Genomic DNA, 25,062 nt, shown 5'->3' with positions numbered 1-25,062 from the left:
GAGACTTCCCTGCTTAGGTGGCCCCCGCTGGCCTGGTCTGGAGGCCTTGGCAATACTGTCCTCGGTTGTGGTTCAGGGATCATAGGGTCTGGGCGTTCACCTACAGCCACCTGCTGCTGCAGCTTACCCACTCTCCTCAGATGGGAGCTGGAGGAGACCTGGGAAAGTATGTAAGGCCCATCCATTTTACCGATGAGAAACTGAGGCCCAGCAAACAAAGGAACACAGCAAGTTTTGTTTTCTGTTTTATTTTAAAGATTTATTTTATTTCTCTCCCCATCCCCCCCCCAAGTTGTCTGTTCTCTGTGTCCATTCCCTGCGTGCTCTTCCGTGCCCGCTTCTGTTGTTGTCAGCAGCACGGGAATCTGTGTCTCCTTCTGTTGCATTATTCCACCGCGTCAGTTCTCCGTGTGTGTGGTGGCATTCCTGGGCAGGCTGAACTCTCCTTCACGCTGGGAGGCTCTCCCCAGAGGGCGCACTCCTGCAAGTGGGGCTCCCCTACACGGGGGACACCCCTGCGTGGCAGGGCACTCCTTGTGCGCATCAGCACTGCACATGGGCCAGCTCCACACGGGTCAAGGAGGCCCAGGGTTTGAACTGCAGACCTCCCATGTGGTAGACGGATGCCCTAGCCATTGGGCCAAGTCCGCTTCCCAACACAGCAAGTTTTAATGGCAGAATTAAGGCTAGAACTCAGGTCTCCTGACTCTTCTTCCCTGTTTGGCCTTTTCCTCCCTTGTCTTTTCCTCTATTTCTGTGACCTTGAGGCCTTGGATTTGAAAATAAACACCAGCCCTTGGAGAAAGTGCCTCTCTTTGGGCCAGGAACCTCCTCCTTCTCCTGACCAATCAGGCCACCGCTGGCTGTTTTCTGTTTGGCCTGCTCGGGGAGCAAAGGCATGGGACAGTTAAAAAACCCCTGAGGGTAAGTCAGGGAAACCCTGAGGACAGAATGAAGCCAGAAGGTGACCCATGGGCCAGTTCAACCCCGGTGACACCTGGGCTGAGACACATCCCCTTCCCGACCACTCAGAGGTGAGCGGGCACACTCCACCCCCTTCAGAACTCAGGACTCCTGTGCCACCTGCCCTTTTGCCCCCATAAAACCTGTTGAAGAGCCTGTGCCCCGTGGAAGAGGCCCTCGCTGAGCAGGAGTCAGGAAACAAAGTCCTATCACACGGTAGGAGTGGGGCAGGGAGTCTGCAAAGGCTGGGCAGAAAGAAAGGCCAGTTCCTGACGGCAGCACCTCTCAGAGACAGGCCGCCATGGACATCCTGGCCCGACTCGTGCAGCTGCTGGTGCTGCTCCTGACCCTGCCCCTGCACCTGATGGCCCTGCTGGGCTGCTGGCAGCCCCTGTGCAAAAGCTTCTTCCCCTACCTGATGGCTGTGCTGACCGAGAAGAGCAATCGCAAAATGGAGAGCAAGAAGCGGGAGCTCTTTGGCCATATAAAGGGGCTTATGGGAGGCTCTCGGAAGGTGGCCCTGCTGGAGCTGGGCTGTGGCACCGGTGCTAACTTCCAGTTCTACCCGCCTGGCTGCAAGGTTACCTGCCTGGACCCGAACCCCCACTTTAAGAAGTTCTTGACAAAGAGCATGGCTAAGAACAGCCACCTCCAGTACGAGCAGTTTGTGGTAGCTCCCGGAGAGGACATGAGACACCTGGCTGACGGCTCCATGGACGTGGTAGTCTGCACCCTGGTGCTGTGTTCTGTGCAGAGCCCGAGGAAGGTCCTGCAGGAGGTGCAGAGGGTGCTGAGGCCGGTGAGCAGATGGACAGGGAATGGGCAAGGGACAGGCAGACACGGCATCCGCCGCCCAGCGAGCGAGGCAGGCGGGCTGGGGAAGTCGACCTGCTAGCACATAGATACCCCGCTCCACCCCCGCCTGCTGGTGAATAGAAACAGGGTCATGACGGGCAAGATTGGGGTGCTTTAGAAGCAGGGAGGGTGGAGGAGTCAGGGAAACTTCCTGAAGAACATGATGTTTAAATTGAGATCTAAAGTGGGGGCAAGACCAGTGGGGAGGAAGGAGGAAATAAAAAAACGTTTTCTATGTAGAGAGAGTAGGGGGGAGTAGATTCTCAAGATTTTGAACTGTGTGTGGAAAGAAAGGAGTTTAGGGTGGTTGCCAGGCTTCTGGCATGGGCAAATGTGGGGCAGGGGTCGGGGGTGAAAGTGCCATTTGCTGAAATGTGGAAGAATAAGCAGAAACCTATTTGGAACTTGTTAGGTCTGAGGTGCCACTAAGACTGCCAAGCAGAAAAGCCAATCTGAGCTCCACACCTGGAGCTCGGAAAAAGATATGGATTTGGAAGTCACCAGCTCAGTGGCTGGTAAATTCAGATCCAGGGGATGGAGAGGGCAGAGAGGAGAGAAGAGCTCGAGCAAGCCCAGCTTCAGTCAGGACTTGGGTCCGAGCCTCCCCGGGATGTCTACTGGGAAGTCAGGGAAGGCGAATGCGTGCGCCCCACTGTCGGGAGAGGGCAGAGAACGTCTCTGTATAGACAGGTGACGGCTCCTGTTTCTCCACCTACCCTTCTGGGCCTGCTTTAAAGATCTCTCTCCAGGGGTCCCCACTCAGTCACGCGATGGTCTTTACAAGGACTCTGAGTGGGAGGGTAGGTGCCAGAAGAGACAGAGTCAGGAGCAGGAAGGTGCGCTCTGTAAATCTCAGACCAGCAGCTTTATCTTGCCAAGCGGTTCTCGCACGGTTTGCGCATGGTCTGCGCATGCTCTGTCAGCGGGGTGAAGGCAGGTCAGAGGGAAGGAGTAGAGGGAGCAGGTAAGTGACCCTGACTCTCTCCTCTCTCCAGAAAGGATTGTTCTTTTTCTGGGAGCATGTGGCTGAGCCACGCGGAAGCTGGGCCTTCTGGTGGCAGCAAGTTTTAGAACCTACCTGGAAACACATTGGGGACGGCTGCTGCCTCACCAGAGAGACCTGGAAGGATCTCGAGCGCGCGCAGTTCTCTGAACTCCAGATGGAACGACAGCCCCCTCCCTTCAAGTGGCTCCCCGTGGGGCCCCACATCATGGGGAAGGCTGTGAAATAACCCTTCCCACAGGCTCCAGGGCGAGCACACGCTCCCTCCCCTGCCTCCCGTCAGCGCCATCCCCCCAACCAGCCACAACAATCTTTAGCTGAGAAGAATCTAGGAAGAGAGAAGCCATTCGATTCCACTCCTAGTTTCGTTCTCCCCCTTTCCACAGTGAAAAAAAAACGATTGCCTCCCTAACCAAAGAAAGGGAGCCGGTATGCTCTGTCAAACTTCTGAAAGGCGGCTCCCAACTTTCGCACACACTCCCTTCCCTTCTTCCCATAGTGAGGTTGCCCCCGTCCTCCGGCCCCCACGCTGCTCTGTGCATCCACGCCAGGCCACCTGCCCCTCCCCACCGGCACCTTTGTCCTGAGCTGCGAGGGTGCCAGAATGAAGGGCGGCCCTCCCGGAGTCCCTAGGGGCAGGGAAGCAAGACTCAGTAAAGAAGTCACAATTTTCGTCCTCAAATATTTTTTAATAAATAGACAAAACCCACTAGACTGATGCAGCAAACTAAGGTCTGAGGAGAGGGGAGGCTAGGGAGGGAGGAGCCCCTGAGTCAGCGATGCACCCTCCTCCCTGACCCTCGAGGCTAAGGCACTTCCGGGGAGACAGGTCCCTGGAGTCCTGCTACACAGAGTGAATGGGAGGAAGGGCTGGGGTCCCTTCTCCCCACCTCTGAGGCAGGACCCTTGGCCTTCTCACCCTACCCCACTGCCCCATCCCTGATATACCCCCTCTCACCTCACAGCATTCTAGGGGTAGTCCTAGTGGGGGTGTCTACGCCCCTGAGGAAGCAGATCCTGACACATCCTGATGCGACACCAGCAACCCACTCCGCCCTCTCCACCCCAGGACCGTTTCTGGGGAAGGGGTAAAGGGGCCCCAAGGCTGGGACAAAGGAAGCTAGGCAGTGCCTGGCACGGGGTGCCCATCAGGGCCCAGCTCGGGGTGCCCATCGGCAGCCAGGATGGGGTGTGCATCAGGGCCCTCCCGCCGGGGGCTGCCCCAGTTGTTCCTCAGGATGGTGCCCGTCTTCTCCTCCTTGAACTGCTGCCGGTCTTCCCGCGGAATCTTCACCGCATGGTACTGGGGCACTGTGGCCTCGGGGTACCGCGCCCGCTTGAAGAATCCCATCTGTAAGGACACCGCGCCCACCCGTGAGGAGCCAGCAGGGCTGAGGTCCCTGGGCAGATGCCCAGCACAGCCCAGCTCCTCGCCCTCACCACCCCTGGGACAGAAGGAAACGACTGCCGCAGAGGGGAGACAGGCTAGCCATGCTCTAGCACCCAGTGCCATTCCCCAGGAAGAGCTCCCCTCCAGCGGGGGGCTCGAGGGACAGGACCAAGGACATCTCCCTTGGCCCCTGAAAGACGGGATTGAAGGTGGAACATTGGGACCTCTGACCCCAAAGTTTCCCAACCATCCAAGATTTTTAAGAGATCCAGTAGACTCCCCCAGAACACAAACGAGATCTGCAGAAGAAAACAGCTTCCTAGACCCTGGCCTACTCTGGAAGCCCCTCAAGCCACACACACACACACACACTCACACTCACACTCATGGTGTATGCAGACACTGGCCAGCAGCCCCCTTAGGACAAGGCCTCTCATCCTTGAATACAGTACCCAACCCCTCCCTGAATCATGAATGTGCAGATCCTTCCACACCAAGGTGGAGATGCGCTCCTTGCACACTCACACTCAAGATCGCCCAAGACTCTACATGCTCAAACTCCTCCTGCCCAGCGTCTCCTTGCACAATCATCTCTGCATACTCATGCCCATAGAAAAGACATGCAGGGTACCTCCCGGCACTCCCACATGCTCACACTCCATGGGCCCCCCAACCCTCTGAGCATGCCCACCCTTCTACAATACTTACCATCCACCCAGCTCCTAGGACTCACACCACCCTCGTGCAATCTCGTTTCTTCACCTTGCACATTCACAACTCCCTGAATGCTGGGAGCTCTATTATATTCACACATATACACACCCACACACATATATTTGCACACATGTGCACACACACAACAGTTACCCCACGGTCCCCGGGCCCCCCACTTCCACAGCCGAGGGCTGTACAGCCAGACGGGCCCGGTGATAGTTGGTGGGGAAAGATGAGCTCTGGCTGCTCCGATGGAAGAAGCCACACTGGGATGTTGAAGGAGGATGGGGACAAAAGAGGCAGAGGATGGGAAGGTGGAGGAAGGATAGGGGCCCGTATCTCTGCTCTGTCCCCCTTCCATGAAAGCAGGGAGCAGGGACTGGGGCCTAGTGTCACAAAGGAATCAATCTCCCCTGAGACTATTGGTTCGCAACAGTTTGGATGCTACTGCAGAAGCTGGTCCACTGAAGGCCACCATTTGCCAAAGGGGGTGCTTGGTCTGTGAATGGTCCCGAGGAGGGGGGTAGAGAGGGTCCCACATACAGCCGCACATGGCATGTGGCTCTGGGTATGGCCCCTGGAGATACATGTGCTTCCCTGAAATGACATGTGCTCGTGTGGCTTTTATGTGAGCCCCAGAGGCGAATAAGAACAGTTCAGTGTAGAGCCTTGTAGTGGTGGTTCCGAGACGCTCCTGGGGGCAGTTCCCTGGAGGTGCTTCTCCACGCTGGTTGGCCTTACTGGCCAGTTTCCTCTCCACACTCTACTTAAATCAGATCACACTTCCCTGCCTCCTCGACTTTGCCTGCCATGGTCTTTCTGGAGGCCCAGGCCCCACTCACTCCATCTCCCCACATTCAAATCCTGCTCTCACCCTCCTCTAAGGTCCATCTCCTTTCCAGCCTCCCCTCCTCTGGTCTTTCTCTGGTCTTTCACTGCACTTTCTCGACTCTTCGCACCTTTGGGCTTGTCCTTAAGTACAAGGCTCACCTCCCCCACTAGGTTTTTAAATCCCTGGAGACAAGAGCTACAGCTACAACTTCCAGGGCCTGACAGGGTTCCATATATGCTAAGCGAATGAACACATGGGTAGTTCTTTGAAAACCACCATGGGCCCTGCCTGGGCACCCCACCCCCCCGGCCACGCCCCTCCCCGAGCCTCACCTTCCACATCAGCAGCACCAGCAGTGCCAGCACCAACAACCCGGCCAGGACGGCCAGGAGGATAACCCACCAGGGGACTCCTTCTGCCACCACAGCCAAGGGGTCCAAATACACCATCACCGGGATCTGGGGAGCGAGGGGTTAATGGAGCAAGAGCGGGGGGGGGGGGGGGGGGGAGCAGGAGAGAGGAGAGCCCCCTCCCCACCTGGTCAGCCCGCAGCTCACCACTGTGGAGGCGTCTCTAAGCAGCAAGTTCTTGACGGAGGACTTCACCGTGATGTTGGCTCGGACAATCACCTCCAGGGACTTCACAGCTGAGTACTCCTAAGGGGGGGAGAAGAGAACTGCTCCTAAATGCACCCCAAGCGTCCCTCCGGCCCCCCAGCACCTGAAATTGTAAATGGAATGGTGTCCAATGGTGCCCTTGGGTAAAGGGGTGTAGGACTGGGGGAAGGAAGCGGGGCTGATGGGAAGGAGGACCCTCACCTCCAGGAAGGTACTGTTCCACAGGCGGCCCCAGACGTGCAGCACAGCTGCTCGGTCAAAGCTGTAGAGCGGGCAGCTGAACACCACGCAGCTGGCCGTGCCCCGGGCGCAGTCCTGGGGACAAGGACGGGTAGGGCTCTGAGCCACTTGGCCTCACCCCACTGAGCCTGCCCAGGGCCCAGCCGGCCTGGTACACTCACAAGCGTGGTCAACTGGCAGGAACTGCCCAAGCCTCCACTCCATTCCTCCACCCCCCCCACGCTCCTTTTCCCCTTGCTCCTCGCTCATCTCTCCCACTCTCCTTAGCTGGCTCCAAACTCCCCTCCTCCAGCCAGGCTTCCCAAACTAATTCTGTGGTCTACCTGGATAAGCCAAAATAGCAGCCTACCCACAGTCTGGGGCTATTTGGCTTTACAATGCATGGGGAGGGGGAGGGGAGTCTCTCACTTTGCAGCAGCAGAGCAGCTTCCTCCAATGATGCTCATGTTACCTAATGACAGCCCCATTTACTGAGCACCTACTATCTTCCAGGCACTTATGTTCAGTTTTTAAACTTCGCAACAGTCCTGCAGGGTGTATATTATTATCATCCCATTCTTCAAATGAGAAAACTGAGGCCCAAAGAGGCCAGGTCACCTGCCTCAGGTCACACAGCTAGCAAAGCTAGTAAGTCGTAGAGCAGATATTTGATATTCCAATATTCAGCAAAGCCACACTCCTGTGCTAAACCCAAACTACTGGCGGAAGAGGAGGAGGCTGCCCCAGGACTGCTCCTTTCAAGCCTGACCTGAATCCATTAGGCCCAAACACTGCCTAAAGATTCATTTGCATAAAAGTCATATTCTAGTCATCACACTTAGCACATTCCATGTACAGAATACCAGCACTGAGGATATTTGAATTATTTGAGTCAGCTTTTATTTTGCCACTGTTGAGCAACTAAAAACATTTTAGTCACTTTGTCTAAAAGCAAGGCCATCTGCCTTGATTATAAGTAGAAGAATGAATTTCCAACTTCTTATTTAAAAAGAGAGGACTTTCAGGTTATTCGCAATTGCCCAAAGATGGAAACAGTCCAACTGTCCATCAACCAATGAATGGATAAACAAAATATAGTATATACATATGATGGAATACTATGCTGCAGTAAGAAGAAATGGAATTGGGACACACATGACAACATGGGTGAATCCTGAAGATATTATGCTAAGTGAAATAAGCCAGACACAAAAGGACAAATATTGCATGGTCTCACTAATAAGACCTAAATACATGGAGTAAAAACAGAGTATAGGTTATTAGGAGATAGGAGGGCTATGAAGCAGTACTGCTACTTAATGTATGTAGAAGTTTTAGTTAATTTGACTATAAATGTGTGGAAATGGATAGAATTGATGGTAACACGTTATAGTGAGTAGCAGCTGGTTTATAAATGGGATTGTGGCTGAAAAGAGCAGTCTAGGGATCTAAGTATCAATTGAAAGAAAGTGAGAGAATAATCTAGGGACTGAACGAAGAAGTGGATGAGAATTGGGGTTAATAGTTCAAATGCAAGAATGTCTTCTGTGAACTTGAATGGATATACGTCACCAGCACTATTGCAGGTAGGTGGGAAGCATGGGTAAAATATAATTAATGTAACCTATGGACTATAGTTAATAATACTGTAATATTTCTGCATCAATGCCAAAGATGTACTGTCATAATGGAGGGGGGTATGGAAAAAATATGCCAAGTGTATGCTATGGACCATGGTTGGTGGTAATGGTCTGATATGTCTCATGATCTGAAGCAAGTGGCCCTCAACTGTTGGTGAAGGGTTGTTGTATGGGAATTCTACACGTGCATGATTGTTTTGTAAGTTCACAACTTCTGTAATAAAAATATATTTTTTAAAAAGGGGAGGAAGGCCTTTTAAGGGGAATCAAACATGGAGAAGACAGGAGGACTCTCCATTTAATAGAGAAACCACGGTAACGGAAGATCACACACACACGCTTGCCAATCCAGAGTCCTTAGTTAGCCTCCTGCCACACTTTGAGGGAATTGGGGAAGCTGAGGGTCCAGAGGACAGACAGGCAGTGGCATGCCCTCCCAAGTCATAAATCTGGCCCTCCTGCTTCTGCAACCTAAGCCTTCTTCAAATGGCCTCTTTGACCCCTTGACTCTACTGGTCCCCCTTCCGTCCCTGATATTCGCCCCCGCACAACCAGGCCAAATGCCCCTTTAACCTGTGTCCCCACCACAGTCTAGCTAAATCAGATCACACTCCCTGCCTCCAAGACCCTGCCGGCCATGGTTCTTATGGAAGGCCCAGGCCCGCCCAGCCCCTCTCCCCACACCCAAATGCTGGCAGTGCCATCCTGGAAGGGTGGAGCCCTGAGAACCCGCTAATTTACTCAGTGATTCCATTCAGAGATCAAAAACTATTTGAAACAATTAGAATAAAGGGAGGCAAAACTACTTAAAAGGGATAGACTTCATGAATCACATGTGATAAGCTGTGATTTTAGCTATTAGAACTTTACAAAATGTGCGTTTTGTTTGACGTTACGAAAATTAAGCAGGTTTCCTTACCCAAATTGACTTTTTTATCCTAAAAGAGTTCAAAAGAACAAAAAATCTCAAAGGTGCCTAAAATTTTCCTATCCCCTATAAAATATAAAATTTATGTTTTATATAAATGTATGAAAATCGGTTGCTTGACTAACAGGAGTGAGCGTCTGACAGACAAGGGGGGCTCCACAGGCTCAGCACCTCCTCCTGTGAGCCATGATGTGGCCTGGCCTGTCCACTCACGCAGGTATTTGACCATACAACTGTTAGCATGCCACCTCCCGGGAACCCACCACTCTGGAGCTCCATGCCCCCAAGGCAGCCGCCATCGCGCCACCACACACACGCCCCATTCTGGCAGCTACCACGTTTGCCCTGCCCTCACCAGGGTGATGTTTTTCTTCTTCTCAGCAGAAGACACTGGCCACCAGGATGTGCTGGGCTCCAGCTGCTCAGGAGGCTCCCGCTGCACCGGCGGCTCCAGCTCTCGCCGCCTCCTGTCCCTGCTGTCCACGTCCTGGACGTGGGGAGGGAGAACCTAATGAGCGTCCTTCTAGTCTAAACTCGGCAATCCAGAGATCTCCTCTCCTCCTCCCCACCTTCCTCCAGGCCCACCACTCGCACGCACTAGCCCCCATTCCTGTAACACGTCCCAAAGTCTAAGCCCCTTCCGTCCAGCTTCAGCAGCCCCCACCCACCCTGCCTAAGCCTCACCAGGTGCAGGATGTTGGGCCTGGGGGAGCAGAGCCCCTTCTGCCCAGGCCCCTGCCCGCCCTCCAGCTCCACCCGCATAGGGTACAGCAGCCATTTCCCATTGGCAATCTCGTGGGGCCACATGATGTTGAGGAAGGCAGAGCCCAAGGTGTTGAGCGACTGGCCTTGGTTGGAGACCTGTGGACACGAAGGAGCGTGAAGAGAAATCAGTTTCCGTGCCGGCCCTAAATCCCCAGAGGTGGAGGGGCGAAGGGTTGAGGGGAGGCCTCAGGAGGCAGAGTCCCAGCAAAGACTCAGGATCCTAGACCCTACCAAGCACCATTCCCTCCAGAGGCCAAGCCCAGGAAAACCTGGAGGCCTCCCTGGGAGGTGAGAGGCAGAGTTCCGGAAGAAAGACATCAGCCCTTTATGTTCCCACCCACCAGCTGAGCTCCCTACCCCATCCCACCCCAGCAGAGAAGATTTTCTGGGTTCTCATGCCCCCTCCTCAAGCTAGTGGAGTGCAGTGGTCATTGACGGATGACCAGAAGGTGGTCAAGTGAGGCTCCCATACAAACACCTGCCCATATCCAGGTCCAGGGAGAGGGCAGAGACCATGAACTTGCTGGACCACCATCTTCCATAGGGTAGAAGAGCCCCAGCCCTTGGGACATCTCCCAGCCTCTCCTCTGTGCCACGGAGAGAGGGGGCCATGGAGGGACCACAAATCAGGATACTTACCGTGACTTCATACTTGACCTTGCTGCCCACATCCCGCTCAGACCGCATGGCCCTCTCGCCCCTCACCACACCGGAAAAGAAGAGTTGCTGCGGGATGGCCACCCTGGCGTGAAAGGAGTTAAAACAGGAGCTGAGGAGGCCTGGGCCTGACCCAAACGGAGAGCCAGGGATGAAGGCCAGGCAGGGCAGAGCTCAGGCCAGGCTTTGGGAGTGGCGATGCCCCTCTCCCTCCCTTGGAGGTGCTCATTTGAGCAGGACTTACCCTGTGATGGACAGAGGCAGCTCAATGAAGACACGGGCCCGGGCAGAGACCGGATTCAGCTCCTGCTCACTGATCCTGGTATGTGGGCCGGGGCAAGCGTGGGCAGTGGGCACAGGCCCCAGCCTAAGGGGCCTCAGATGAGGACAGCAGACCCCACCGTCACCCCACCCTGGCCCCTCCAGGCTTACGTGGCCAACAGCAGCTCCACCTCCAGCTCCGTGGTCTCAATGGTGATCCCTGAGGTGCTAAGGATGAGGTAGAAGGTGACCTAGGACAAGGGTGGGGCGAGAATGCAGTCAGAGGGGTGCTGGGGACTTCCCTGGAGGGGCATGAGGGCAGAAATGCCCACCTGGGCATCTCTCTTCATGGGGTTCCCCAGTTCACACTCGACATGGGAGGCATTGTCATTGGACAGGCAGAGCGGCTTCTCCTGGGTGGGGAAAGAGAGGACAGGGTCGGTTAGGGCTACTGGAGGCCCCTAAGACCCCACCCCACCCACTCCACCCCAGGTCCTCACTGCAGGGTCGAGGGCCCGGACTCCTGAGTAGTGCAGAGAGGCAGGGAGGGTGACCAGGAGCTGGGCTTCATGGGCGTCATCCCCATCGGCCTGGGGCTGGGTTGGGTCCGAGGGCAGGTTGGTGACCTTCAGCTCCAGGCCAATGACCGGCTGCCCGCTCAGTGCAAATAGGGCTGTTGTCCCATCCGCATCCCTGGAGGGTCAGACCCCACTCCCTCTAAGATCTAAACGCTTCTGCTGACTCTCCCACTCCCAGCCTCCTTCCCCCAAAGTATACTGCTCTCCCTCCACTCCCTGAACCTCTCCTCCCATTCTAGGACCCCAAATCTCCTCACATACCGGTCCACACCTAAGTTCTTTCCACACTGGAGAAAACACCAGGCTGGGAGTCAGGGACCATCATTCTGCTCCCAGCTCCACCATTTCCATGGGCGAGGAGCTTAACCTCCCTAGATCTCAGTTCTCCACCCATAAAGTGGTACTAATCATAGTTCCTACCTCACAGAGCCATGAAGACTAGAGAATGGGGTGCATGTAAACTGAATAACTGAAGGACTGTTATCCCTGGCCAGGGGAGCCCCGTGGACCCCGTGGCTGGCCCTCACCTGCAGCGTCTGAATCAGAGCAGATCTTCCCTAGTTTTCACCTTCTCTCTGCAGGTTCTCTCCCCTCCCTCTGCCAAGTCCTCCTGAGGGTGTGTCTTTCCAGTCCTTAAACTCTTGCCCTCCCACCCCGCCTGCTCCCCCTCACATGGGCAGAGGCTGGAACTCCGTGTCGCTGACCCGGGCGCAGAAGCGGGCGTGAACCAGCTGCAGGTTGCTCTGGCAGATCTTGTCCTCACCACACCCTTGCTTCAGGAAGTGGATCTGGAGATAGATTGGAGGAGATGGAGGGGTGAGTGTGTCACTGCGGGATGTTACCACCCTACCGGGTGAAGTAGGACAAGATTAAACACCCTGCGCTTAACTCTCAGATCTGTCACTTACTAACTGTGTGGTACTGGCTAGTCACGTAACCTCTCTGAGCTGTATCCACATCAGTAAAATAATAGCAATATTCCAGCCAGCCAGGGAGCCCGCGCCCACTTCCTCCCTGGCACGCAGGCCCCCGCACACGTCGGACCCGCCACACTGATGTGGAGACAGTGGCCATGGCAGTTGCTGAGGGAAGGGAGTGGCAAGAAAGCTGTGATGTGGGGCATTTTCTGGACTTGGCCTTGTCCTGAATGATATTGCCGGTACAGATCCGGAGCATTATATATCCTGCCCTAATCCACTGAATTGACTGGTGAGAGTGTAAACAGAAACTAATCCACGCAGGCTAGTAGTGCTCCAAAACATTCACCAAATGCAATGAAAGCACCACAGTGATGAAAGAGGCAGTTGATGTGGGAAGAGTATCTTGGGTGGGGGCTGGGGTGTAGGAGAACCTCTTCTATTTTTTAATGTCAAGTTCTCTGCGATAAATGTATCACAAAAATAAAAGACCAAATAATAATAATAATAATAATAATAATGGCAATATTACTGTGCAATATTACTAGCAGGCTGGCACACCTGCACAAGGGAGCACATTTCCCCAGCTTCCCTCGTGGTGTGACACACGACTGAATTCTGGATACTAGAATTTGATGAGAGGTGAGGAGCGCCACTTCCAGACCAACCATTAGACCCATGCATGGAACTTTGTGCCGCTTCCCCTTTCTGCTAAATGGAATGGAGATGATTTAAGGAACTTGGAGGCCACATTTGAAGATGAAAGAGCCCCCATCAGCCTGGGTCCTTGAATGGTTGAATGAAAGAACATGGTCTGCTCTCATCAGGAGTGCTCAGTCGTTTGGACCATTTTACATTTTGGAGCCTACTTGTTCTACCACCTACAGATATGAGGGATTCCTGGGATAAAGAGCTTTGTAACTTATAAATGGGTGTCAGGGGCGAGGGACCATGCTCAGGACCCCTCCCAGCTCCTTTTCCTGGGCCATACCAGAACCCATACTCACCTCTGCCCGCTGGGTGCTGGGCTGGTGGGCATTGAGGATGGGGGCCACTGGGGGCAGCCCATGGCCAGGAGCTTGTCGCCGTAACCGAGGAATCTGGAGGCTGTAGGACAGGGTCACCACAATGGCCCGAAGCTTATCTTTGACATGCTCCTGGGAAGGGAAAGATGGATATGGATACTGAAACAATCACCAGATCCCCAGCTCTGCCCAAAGTCCCAGCCTGACCTAGGATAGATTCCAAAACTTGGAAAGAAGCTTAGGGAGCTGAAGGAGAGAGGTGGAGAGCTGAGCAAGGAGGAGGGAGAGACACTGGGGTAGGGAAGGAAAGAGGCAGGATTTAGGGCTTTAAGGACCAAATTTGATGATGGAACTTGCCATCTCCATCTCCAGGAAGCACAGAACTTGACAAGAGAGAAGGTAGTAGATAAGGAGGAGGTAAACCCCAAAGGGAGGTTTCCCAAAAGTCTGTATCATGGGATGAGGTGTGAGTGTGTTATGGAGGAAGAAGCTGAGAGGAATCAAGGAAAAGAGATGAGGAAATGACAATGCCCCTCGGAGGCTAGGGGCTCAGTGTCCACCTGCAGCTGGAACATGGTGTCTCCACAGACTTGGTCATTCTGGTGCTTCAACCATATGGTGCCCGAGGCCTGATGCTTGAGGTCATCCAGGCCACGGTTCTGGAAGGTCACTCGGGGGACCTGGCCCCGGAGCCTCCGGTCTGTGTCGCCATCCAACACATAATCCAGGCCTGAAGCGTGTGGGGAGAAGAGAGAGGCCAGCAAGCTGGGGAACTACTCCAGTTTAAATCTGTCCCAAGGGTGCCCTTCTCCCCACTTCAGCGTGACCCTCCCTGGAAACTCAGTGGGGTGGGAGGTGGGACCAGGGACCTCACTCACCCACAACAGGGCTGTAGCTGCTGGGGGCTGCAGTGTAGCTGAAACAGACCCTCAGGTCCACACTGTGGGGGCAAAGGGCAGCTCCTGAGCCAGGCAGGCTGATGTGCCAAGACCCCAAGGTCCACCCTGCCCGCTCCTGCCCAAAACGGAGGAGGGAAAGGCTTCCCTGGCTGCCCCTGGATCCCGCCTCACCAGACCGAGTGGCCGCCAGCACAGTTGGGCTGTTCCAGGTCGATGGTCTGAGGAGCAATGAAGAGCTCATGGGTGACATGGAGGACAGGTCTAGCTCTGGGAGGAAAGGGGAAGGAAGGGTGTGGGGAACATTAGAACATGAGGCTGGAAAGAGAGGGGTTGGGAAGAGTCTTCAGAATCAGATGGGCACTGGAGTGGGGGTAGAAGTCTCAGGGAGGGCTTATGGCCTCAGGGAGGGAGAAGGCAACAGAAGGAAGCAGCTCACCTGAAGAGCACGGCAGTGTCGGCCAGGGAACCCACCAGCAGATCGGGGTAATGGTTCCCATCCACATCCAGGCCTCCCGACAGAGAGTAGCCGAAGCTCTTTATGCCCACGGCCTCGCCCTCCAGCACCTGGGGGACCGGAAGGTCAGCCTCCCCCAGCCCCACTGCTCCCCAGTCCCTGCTGACCCTGCCCTCTACGGCCATTCCCTCATCCCAACCACACTCCCCTCACCTGTGACGGTTTGGAGACAACCCCCAGGCTGCTCCCATGGTAGATAAAAACTTTCCCATCCCCGTCAAATGGAGCACCCACTGCGAAATCTGCAGGGCGTGGAGAAAGGCAGTCAGACTGGGGGGCGGGGAGAGGACCCGAGATCCAGGCCCCAACTTTCCTGCCGGCCCAGTCCAAGGCAATATGATTGCTCTTTTATCGATAGGCTACTAAGTCCCAAGCACCTTCCACCCATCATCTTTAATCCTCTCCAGATAGTACTAGCTCCAGAAGGTTAAGGGCTCACCCAAGGCCGCAGGGCTGGCAAATGGTAAAGCTCAGGTGAGAGCCAGGCTCCTTCTCCCCGAACCCTCAGAAAGAGAACCGCACCCACCACCCCCCGAGCTCTGAGCCCCTCTGCACCCCTTCCCAGCCGCTCCCTCCACTGAGCCTTTCCAGCCCCCAGGCACACCTGGGAAGCCATCCTGGTTGAGGTCTCCCAGGACAGCCAGGCTGATCCCGAACATGGAGTCAGGCGAGCCGCAGAGCCGGAGAGGGGAGACCCCGGCCCAGTGACCCCCCTGGTTCATGTACACATACACAGCACCACCCAGCTCTTCTTGGCGCTCGAAGAAATAGGGGGCACCCACCACCAGGTCGGGCCAGCTATGGAGAGAGGGAGATGGTCAGTGTGGGGCCCTCCAAGGCCAGGGGAGGTGGGGAGAGCCCAGAGGCCCCCCATACCTCCTGGCCCCAGGCTCCCTCTGCCCCTCTCACCCATCATTGTTGAGATCAGCCACGGCCAGCGAGTAGCCGAAGCCGGAGGTCAGGCGCTCCCCAGACAGTATGACCTCAGGCACCAGGCGGCTGGCACTGTCCTTGCGCAGAATGACCACGGCGCCCTTGTGGTTGGCACGGGGGGCCCCTGCCACAAAGCTCAGCTCCTCTGCACGCACCAGCCCCTTCCCCGAGTCGATGGAGAAACCTGGGTGGCAGGTGACTTACTGAGTCCACTCCAAGACACTCAGAAGCCAGGGTGCGTCACAGCTCCCCCACCCTCACCCCCTCCGGACAGGTCTGGAGCCAAACGGTAGAGGAGCCCCCTAGTTATCACCACCACAACTGGCACAACGGGCAGTCCTCCCCACCCCCCTGGACCACAGCTGGAGTCTGGTGCAAGAAGGGCAGTGAGGGCAGCCTCAGGGCCTGAGGGGGAGAGAGAGGCCGGGAGACTGGGCAGGATGGAGCGGAGCTTCCAGGGGATGGCAGGAGCTGGGGCCAGGGGACAGAGGAGAGGGGATGGGCCATCTGCATACCCCAGAAGGCCATCTGTATACCTCTGCCATCTGCATACCCCAGAAGACCCCCAATCCCAACCAATGGACCTTCTTTGTCCCCACCCCCACCCCCCTAGCAGGAGAGAAAGCTTTCACATGGGGAGGGGGTGACGCAAGGAGATGGGGGGAAGAGCTTGATTCACCCAAACAGCTCCCAGGACTCCTTTCCTCCTCCTCGGCAGAAGGGATGTGGATGAGACAATGAGAAGAGCTTACTTGTTAAGCTAAACCTTTCTCCAGGAGGGCCCACCATCCATCCCTCAGAGAAGGTCTGCCTGCCATCTAACCTCCCTCCCTCCCGGTTCAAACTCAGCCGCGTTCCTCTCGGCCCATCTGGATCTTCCTCCGTCCACGGCCCCTGAGGCTCTCTCTCTCAGGGCCTCCTCTTCTCTGGTCACAGGCCGGCTCTTCTCTGCCCTTCGAGCCCAGCGTGTGTTTCCCTGAGTGTGTGTTTGCGGGGACAGGGAGGGGGGGCAGGACAGCATGTGTTCCCTCGGGGAGAAGGGGAGGCCAAGGCCAAGTCCCGAGGGCCCAGGAGGACACGGGCAGCAGCTTACAAACCTAAGTAGCTATTCAGGGCCAAGTCTCCGGCTGGTCCTGGGAGCCGGTCAGCGGGGTCCAAAGTTTTATACACCAGCTGGTCAGGGTCTGAGCTATCAATGTTGGTCACAAAGAGCAACCCTGCGGGGGGCGGGGAGGGGGGAGACACCAGGGAAGGAACATCCAGAGGAGGAGCCACAGAGCAGGGAAACAGAGCAGGACAAGAAGGCCGAAAGGAGGTCGGGGAGGAAGAGGTGGACAGAGAAGAGACAAAGCGACCACAGAGATAAGAATCCGCCACGGGAGGACAGAGAGAGACAGAGACAGAAGGATGGGAGTGTGGAGAGGAGGATAAGAGAGAGGAGCAGAGCGTTAAAGTGGCTCTGCGCCAGGCAGGCGTCCCTACCAAAGTAACTGTTGGCGGGGACCGGGATGAGGTGGGGGTCCTGCTCCTTCTCGCCCCCCGCCTCGTAGGGCCCGTCGTCCAGATGTGCCAGGTCCGCTGAGCCCTGAGCACAGAGCTCCACCCTGGCCGTGCCTGCAAGGACAGACCCGTCAGTGGCCAGGGCAGGGAGTGAGCAGCACCCCTCAGGCCGTGCAGAGGGAGACGAGCACCCAGGAAGCCCCTTCTCCCCTTTTCAGCCCTGCCCCCATCCCCTCCCAGCCCAAGCTGCCAGGGACCCCCTGACGTGGCACACACTCACCGAGCGGCAGCTCAGCAGGCGGCTGCGTGCAGAGACGGGAATGGGAGTGATGAGGGGTGGGCTGGCGTGAAGGAGCATGCAGGCGCCGGCTGGGGGGGCAGGCCCAGCTGCGCACGGGGGGCCGGGCCATGCCAGCATGTTGGGGAGCACTCGGCCAGGCGAAGAAGAGGAGGTACCCTCATTCACATGTGCTCGGGTGGTGGAGGGTGGAGGGCGTGGTGGTGCCCCGGGGCATGATGACAGGGAACGTGTGGTCATGCTTGGCCACATGCTGCCCCCAGTCCAGTGTGGAGGGTAAGAGGTTTGGGTCCCCTCCTCCTCTCCCTGAGGAGGGACTCACCCTTCCAGTTATAGGTTCCCGGGGCCCCAAAGAGGAGATAGTGGCTGTCCGGGGAGAAGGCGGCGGCAGTGCCCTGCTGGCAGAACCCAAATTGTTCATGGCCCTGGGGGCGCCCCTCACAGAACTTCCACTCCCCACCATCCAACTCGTCATGGATGGCCAGGTCCTGGCTCAGCACAAAGCAGCGGCCAATCACGTCCCGCGTCTCCAGGATCTGGTCCACGCGCTGCCGGGACTCGTATCGGTGTGCACAGGTCTGGGGGAGGAAGGACGAGGGGCCATTCCCCCACGTGGGCCAGGGGCCTGCGTGAGCCACACTGCCCACAGGCAGACATCTGGCATATCCAGGGACACACGCACACACGAACACGCACACTCCTAAGTCCCGCCACCCAGCCCAGGGTTAGGCAGGTCCGTGCAGAACCCAGCATCTTGCCTGCACACGCCTCCTTGCCCTCTCAGGAAGAAGTCCCAGCTCCACATTCTGCCCGGGCACAGAAAGCATGACTTCCTTGCCACGTGACAGGTGACCATTCCCTAATACACCAAGCTCGGTCCTATCTCTGGCCCTCTGTAAGTGCCACCACCTCACCTGCAAAGAATTTCCTACCCTCCACATTGCCCAAGTATTACCTAGTCTTGAAAGCCTGGCTCAGTCACCCCCACCTGCAGGTACCCTTTGTCCCCACTCCTCCTCGGGATTTTTATAGGCTGGTGGCTATGCTATTCACTTAACTCTAACCGTGTTCTGCCCCATACTGACTCGTATCATGACATGTAGGTTTGTGCATGTTTGTGAAAGAAGATACAGGGAGAAACAGAGAGACGCAGAAAAAAGAGAGAACGAGAATCTCCATAACTATGCCAGAGGCTATTTGAGGCACTGGCCAAGTTTTTTCCACCTTTGGACATTGTCTCTCAGTAACTAGCACAATACCTGATACATAAAAGGATCTCACTAAGAGTGTGGCAAGTAAATGGATAGATGGATGGTGAGATGTTTTCACATTGGCAAGGAGAGGGACCAAGTCTTACACTTCCTTTTGTCTCCCTGAGGTCCTGGGACTCACACTGTGTACCCAGCCTGCGTCCTGAAAGCTCACTTGTGCATATGCGCACCACACGTGCATCCTCATCCACCGCACCCTTACACACAGTCACCAGAGGTACTCACGACGATCTTGCCCCCGGGCCCCTGGCTCTGAACACTGACTCCCAGCCACTGGTTCTCCTTGCTCTCCTTTTGCACATCAGCTGGAGGCAGGACAGTGGGAGTCAGGGGAGGGAAGAGGAGGCCAAGTCCTCTCCTCCCCTCCTCGTGTGCTTCCCCCATCCTGCCCCGCAGGGGCCGCACCTCCCCGGTCAATGTCCACTCTGGAGCAGTCCGTCTCCTCCAGGCTGAGAGGGCACGCGAAGAGGCCTCCAGTGCGATTCGCCTGCTGCCCAGGGAGAGCCAGGGCCTGGGGAGCACCCACCAGCAGCCTGTATGAGGGGTCAGGGGAGGAGTTAGAGGTCAGGGTGCTCCCACCTCCCCAGAGCTGGCCAGGCTCCCCTCTCAGTACCAAGCAGAGTGGACGAGGACTAGGAAAGACAGAAAATCCGTTTTCCCGAGTCCTGGGCAGGAACAAATACATACACTTGGCTATGCAGTCATCATGTTGCGTATGCATGAACTATCCGGATGAGGGCCCAAAACACAGAGTAGACGCATACACACACACGTATGCACTTACACACACACACGCACACAAACGCGCCAACCCGAGCCATCCGGCCAGCACTATGGTTTGAAAGAACCGCCTGTTCCCAGCACCTGTTCCTGACCAGGCCTTCCCTGTTCCCTCCCTGGCCCCATCCCCAAGCCCTGCCCTCCTCCCCCACACCAGCCCAGTTGAAACCCTGCCAGAAATGGCAAGAATGCTGAGCAAAGTAACAGGGTGGCCCAGGGTCCAGCTCCAGAGGCCAAGCAAGAGGCCAGATGTGGGCCTGCTTCCCCCGATCACGGACTCCACAAAGACTTCCACCCCAACCCCGCGGCTCTGCCAGCCCAGGACTCCATCAGTCATTCTAGCCGGCACGAGGGAGGGACAAGTTTCCCATCCTGCCTCCAGTCCTACTCCCACTGTCCTCCCCACAGCCTGAGCCCCTTGCCCACTCCTCTTCCTCCTCCTCCATTTATCCATTATCTTCCCCCTTTCCCCTACCCCCCACCCCCTTCCCAGTCGTCTCCCCTACCTCCCCCTCAGACTCTTTCCCAGCTATGGCTTTCTTGGCAGAACAATTTTCCACGATCACAGCCAAGGCTTCTTTCCCCGGGGAGGACTGTGCTGGGAACGGAGGCGGCCTGGGTCCCTCGGGGCTGAATCCCCAGGCCAGGAGTGAAGGACCGAGTGAGGCGAGGTGACTGACACCCAGGGCAAAGGTCGAGAGCCCTCTTCATGCTCTTCTCCTCCATCTCCCCGCTGTGGGCGAGGCCCAGGCTGTGGCGGGGCGCTGTTACACACAGGCATCTGCCGGGCACTGCGCCAGCTCTGATGGGGCAGGGGGAGGGCACAGGCCGGTCTCGCTTCCCAGCTCTTAGCAGTTGTCATCCCATGTCAGAGTAAGTGTCAGGAGAGTGAAGGGGGTGGGGAGTGATAGGAAAGGGTACAAACATGCGGCTTTCATTTAACAGCGATCTATAGAGAGCCCACCATCTGCCAAGCCCAGCACCAGGCACTGGTGCACCTACTGTGGGTCAGGCCCTCTGCTAGAGGCCAGGGACATGCAGAGCAAATGGTTATCACTCTCCACGGGTGTACTGTCACCAGGCTAGGTGTGTTATGTGCAGTATATCATTTAATCCTCACAAAGACCCCACACAAGAAGGAAACTCACTCAGACCTGAAGCAGCAACGCTGGACCTCACATCCACACAGCTCTGATACGCATGCCTTTTCCACTACACCCAGTGACTGACTGACCTCCAGAACATTGAGACTACTCCCCAAAAGGGAGGAGGGGAAGCAAGGAGAGGGCACGCTGAGCAGAAAGGGAAACCAGATGGCATGGCCTCATGCAAATAAATGCTAACCTTCAGACAAGTCAGCAGTGCCCCCACCCCTCCAAGCCAAGGATGGCCATCTCTTAGAGGACAGGGGCATCTTATTCATCTTTCTGCTTGCCCCACAGGAGGCATCGGGATGCACTGGCTGGGGCCAAACTAGATGTGTGGGTCACAGAGACACCCAGTGCCCCAGCTGGCCAGAGCACAGCTGAGCACCTGGAGAAGCTATTAGTCAGCACTCAACGCTCACTTCACTCAGGAGGCCAAGAGCAGGGAGGAGGGAAATGGAGCGCAGGGATCTGCCCAGCTCCACTTTTGCAAGAGGCCAGCCCATCCCTCCTGGAATGAGACTGTCCACACCCAGCCTCTCCCGTCCCCCCACCACTGCCCCAGCCACACACTACTTCCTGGCTGCATCCCAGGAGTCCCACCACTCCAGGCCTCTGGACAAAAACAGTAACCCCAGCTGTGGCCACGACAACCACTCGGCAGTTAGGGACAGAGGACCCCCCTGGAAGCCCAGCCAAGCAGAGGCTGGGAAGTAGCCCACCACCACTCCACCTTTCAATTCTCCACACCCTCCGGGGCTCCTGCCCACGTCCAGCCCCTCTTCAACCCATCCTAAGCTGCATGGCCCTCTGGGGAAGGGGCTTGGCCTGGGAGGCAGGTGGGGAGGATTGGTGCTAGCCAAGTCTTTGGATCAGAACTACTGTAAGTTGCTAAAGCTCTTCACTAGCTCTGTGTCTCACAGTACAAGAATAAAAGAAATATGTGGGGGGCGGGGGCAGTGGGGTTGAATGGGACCTCATATTTTTCATAATGTAATTTAAAAAAATAAATAATTTAAAAAAAAAAGAATAAAAGAAATATTAACATCCTCATGTGCCAATCTAAGTGCTTCACGAATATTGAGAACTTTTTTAATCCACCACAACAGCCCTGTATGGTAGGACTATTATTTATCTCCCTTTTAGAGTTGAAGGAAATAAATGAGGCTGAAAGCACAGCACAAAGTAAGGATAGTCCTCAAAGTCTCATCCAACCAGACTGAAATATCAAAACAGGTGAGGTCTTTCAATCAGTGAGTTCTGGGGAAGGTAACCTGCAACTCAAGAGCTAGGGACCTAGCAAGGTACCTTGCCTTGCCCAGGTCACCCAGCAGCAGAGCGCCCCCTGTTGGAGGAAAGGCAGGCTCGGGTACCTCTGGGAATGCCCTCAGCTTTGCCCTAGGAGACAGAATCAGGGGCCACCTTCAGAGAAGAGGGGGAAATAACAAGAGACCAAGCTATTAAAAATAACCTAGAATTTGCCTGGAAATAGCTCAGAGAGTTCAGCATGTCCTAAAAAGGCCTCCAGTCCTGGCGCTCTGGCAGTTGGAGGGAGGGACAGTGGGAGGGAGATCAGAGATGGGGAAGAAGCAGACGCCAGGCTGAAGAAGAGGTGAAGTCGGCTGCTGTCTATCTCCCCCAAAGTCTGGGGACCACTGACCCTCCTCCCAGAAGATGGAGATAATGAAAGAAGTGAGAGAGAGCCAGCCGCACTCCCAAGGGGGGAAGGAGAAAAAATGAGCTCTCATCCTGCCCTCTGCCTCCAGGCCAATAGTAAAGGGGGAGAAGACAGCCCGGCAGATGGGCTCCTTCCCAGTAAAGGCCACTTTACGTGGCTTAGGCACTCCGCGGGAGAAAAGCCCCCTGGCAGGAGGGAGTGGGAAGGCTTCTTCCCCTCTCCCCTTTCTTTTATTAATACATGCAGCGAGAGCCTAGGGTGCAGGAAGAGTGGCCAGCCGCAGATCCCACACACAAGTGTGGCCATTTCCCATGGATCCTGAAGTGATCAGAAAAGAACTAGAATTGTCCTCTCCCCTCACTCTTTCCCATCTTCCCCCACTGCTGAGATTCCTGGAGCTGGAAATTTCCTGAGGAGGAGTAGGGGGAACAGCCTGGCCAGCATCCTTCCCGGATCTCTCCCATTGCTGCAGTGGCTGCTGCTGCTGCTGCTGCTGCTGCTCCTTGAGGACACAGTTCTCTGCCACTCTCTGTGGCCAAGCCACCTCGTGCAGGTTAGCAGACTCTCCCAGATCCTCTCCCAACTGTCCTGTCGTCTTGGCCTTGAGCCACAGAATTGGCAGCTCTCTCCTGGCCTCCCAGCGCCCTGCTGCCCTCAATCCATGCCGCCGCAAGGCTCTGACAGGAAGGTGTGTGGGGAGTATCCCTCCCTGCCATCCTCAGCCTCTCTGCCCTTCCCCTCTCCTCCTGTCCTACGCAGAGACAGGGCGGTCAGCCTCCCTTCCCGGGGAATTCAGCCCTCTTCCGAGGCTAGAGCAAAGATGGAAGTTGGTGGAAAAGGCAGAAGGAGAGAATTCCCTGCCGAGACATGAATGATTCTCCAGTTCATCCGCAGAGCAGGACGATGGGTCTCGGGGTCTGGGAGTCCTGCTCCAGTCCCAAGATAGAAAGGGCAAGCCCTAGGTTGTGTGGGCAAACTGAGTCTTGGTGGGTTGGAAGATAGAGAAATGAGGTGGCCGGGGGCTAGGGGGAGGGGGTCAGGGGCTCAGGCACGAGGACCCGGGCGGGTACGGTGACTCACCAGCTCTGGGGTCGTGGCTGCAACTGCCGGTGCAGGGCCACGGAGAAGCCGAAGAGGCTGCCGGGCTCGCCCTCCTTGCGCAGGGCGCCCATCACGTCCAGATTGAAGGCGACAACCGCTGGGAAGAGCAGTGCGGCGAGCAGGGAGCCAAGAAGGTAGCGAAGCCCAGGGCCCCCCGAGGGACCGCGGCCCCGAATCCCGGCCATAGGGCGAATCCAGGGCACGCCCCCACGAGCGCTGGGGAAATCGCGCGCGCGCCCCCGAGCCCCAGGTCTCCCCAGGCCCGTCTCTCTGGAGACGTTTCTGAAGTCCCGCTGGTCTTTCAGGGGTCTCCCAATCTTTCGCCTGCCACTCCTGCCCCTCAGCACCGGCTGGGAAGACTAACAGCAGCAGCGCGCGGGCGTCCACTCCTATTCCCGCCTCCTCTCCCAGGGGTGTCACCCAGGCCCCACCCTCGGCCCCGCCCCTCGCGCCCCGGGCAGGTGGAGCCCTGAGGGTGCCGCAAAGGGGTGCCCAGGCTGGTGGCTCCCGGTGAGGATGGGCCCTGCTGCCCGCCCCAGCCCCACCCCGCGCGGCGCTCTCCTCCCCGGCCCGGCCCTCCCCTGCCTCAGCCGGCGAGCGGAGGAGGCGGCGCCCAGCCCTGGGGAGGGAGGACAGAAAGCAGGGCCCGAAAAGAGAAGGCGGGTAAGAGATGAAAAGTGGGGTATGGCTGGAGGGCAACCTGGAAGAGAGATAAGCAGATAGAAGGAAGCTGAAAGGAGAGCGTGCCCGGGCCTGGGCCTGGGCCCGGGGGCGTGAGGGGGGTGGGGGGCCTGAATGCTCCCTTCTCTGCCTGGTACTAAGAGCGCCCCTTATGTTGTTACAACCAAACCACTTCCCACCCCGTCCCATTCCCCTCCCCAGAGACAGAGGCAATATTAGCCACATTTTGACCATTCAGGGGAAAGGAGAAAAAGAGGCAGGGGGAAGAGAAAAGCTCAGGGGGTAAGGAGAGGGTGGCTAGAAGCAGGTAAAAAAAAAAAAAAAAAAAGACAAGGGAAAGAAAAAGCAGATGAAGAAAGGCAAGAGTTTGAGCAACAAGGAGTGGAATGAAGGGAGAAAGCAAAGAAAGAAAGAAAGAAAAAAGACCAGAGGATAACACTGGGAGAGAAAATTAAGCTGAAAAGAAAAAAAGGGGGGGATGGGGGGGGAGGATGTCAAAGAAAGGCAGAGATGAAAGAGACTGAACCCAGGAGGAAGAGGGATGGAAAGGGTGTCTCCAGCTCGCAGAATCTTCCCACGTCTGTACATTTCCCATCCAGCCAGAGGGAGGGGACTCGCCAGCCCGGAGTCCTGGGCTGGCTCAGGCTGAGTCTGGGTGGGACTGGAGGAATCTCTATTGGGACCCGCAGGCTTGTCCGGTTTCCTCCTCCTCCCCCCACCCCCAACTGGGACAGAAGCAAAGGGAGGGAGGGCATTTTCCAACTCTGCTATTTTTAACTCCAATCCAAAATTGGGGCCAGGAGGAGAGATAGGAAATCATTTGGCACAACTGGAATCTTTTTGTTCTCCCTTCCCCTTCCCAGATCTTTCTTTCTGGGTGTTGGTCTTGTGTATATCC

At 56.4% G+C, this 25,062-nt stretch overlaps 2 protein-coding genes across 9 annotated transcripts; one reads left to right on the top strand and one right to left on the bottom strand.

Moving 5' to 3' along the window:
* The first annotated feature begins 1,130 nt into the window (after window positions 1–1,130).
* Window positions 1,131–3,265, top strand: TMT1B (thiol methyltransferase 1B). Its single transcript, XM_004466060.5, has 2 exons — window positions 1,131–1,762; window positions 2,814–3,265. The coding sequence occupies exons 1-2, from the start codon at window positions 1,265–1,267 to the stop codon at window positions 3,048–3,050; spliced, it is 735 nt and encodes a 244-aa protein (XP_004466117.1). The 5' UTR covers window positions 1,131–1,264; the 3' UTR covers window positions 3,051–3,265.
* Window positions 3,266–3,489: 224 nt separating this feature from the next.
* Window positions 3,490–24,469, bottom strand: ITGA7 (integrin subunit alpha 7). Of its 8 annotated transcripts, none has more exons than XM_058308057.2 (25): window positions 23,463–24,049; window positions 19,185–19,312; window positions 19,005–19,084; window positions 17,831–18,086; window positions 17,193–17,324; window positions 15,687–15,894; window positions 15,382–15,575; window positions 14,931–15,019; window positions 14,700–14,827; window positions 14,435–14,530; window positions 14,243–14,304; window positions 13,925–14,094; window positions 13,347–13,496; window positions 12,095–12,210; window positions 11,345–11,537; window positions 11,177–11,257; window positions 11,016–11,095; window positions 10,828–10,902; window positions 10,566–10,668; window positions 9,846–10,022; window positions 9,517–9,648; window positions 6,576–6,689; window positions 6,315–6,413; window positions 6,090–6,215; window positions 3,490–4,172 (listed from the first exon to the last, which is right to left on the bottom strand). In XM_058308057.2, exons 1-25 carry the CDS (start codon window positions 23,666–23,668, stop codon window positions 3,942–3,944), a joined length of 3,426 nt encoding a protein of 1,141 aa, XP_058164040.1. In that variant the 5' UTR covers window positions 23,669–24,049; the 3' UTR covers window positions 3,490–3,941. The 8 variants fall into 8 exon arrangements, with proteins under 8 accessions (XP_058164040.1, XP_058164041.1, XP_071074951.1 ...); XM_058308058.2 differs by lacking the exon at window positions 17,193–17,324 and adding an exon at window positions 16,808–16,927 and having other exon boundaries at window positions 23,463–24,045; XM_071218850.1 differs by having other exon boundaries at window positions 17,491–18,086; window positions 23,463–24,034.
* Between the last annotated feature and the right edge of the window lie 593 nt (window positions 24,470–25,062).

This window comes from Dasypus novemcinctus, chromosome 12 (assembly GCF_030445035.2).
Source record: "Dasypus novemcinctus isolate mDasNov1 chromosome 12, mDasNov1.1.hap2, whole genome shotgun sequence".
Lineage (NCBI taxonomy): Eukaryota > Metazoa > Chordata > Mammalia > Cingulata > Dasypodidae > Dasypus > Dasypus novemcinctus.
The sequence above is the reverse complement of the archived record's forward strand: the minus strand, read 5'-3'. Positions and strand labels throughout refer to the sequence as shown.

Excerpts from the sequence above, each read along its gene's own strand:
- TMT1B (XM_004466060.5), top strand. The coding sequence starts at position 1,265 with ATGGACATCCTGGCCCGACTCGTGCAGCTGCTGGTGCTGCTCCTGACC. Across the intron at positions 1,763-2,813 it reads TGCAGAGGGTGCTGAGGCCG|AAAGGATTGTTCTTTTTCTG; the intron begins GTGAGCAGATGG and ends TCCTCTCTCCAG.
- ITGA7 (XM_071218848.1), bottom strand. The coding sequence starts at position 24,398 with ATGGTCAAAATGTGGCTAATATTGCCTCTGTCTCTGGGGAGGGGAATG. Across the intron at positions 11,258-11,344 it reads TCCGGGCCCTCGACCCTGCA|GAGAAGCCGCTCTGCCTGTC; the intron begins GTGAGGACCTGG and ends TTCCCCACCCAG. Across the intron at positions 11,096-11,176 it reads CCATGAAGAGAGATGCCCAG|GTCACCTTCTACCTCATCCT; the intron begins GTGGGCATTTCT and ends CCCTTGTCCTAG.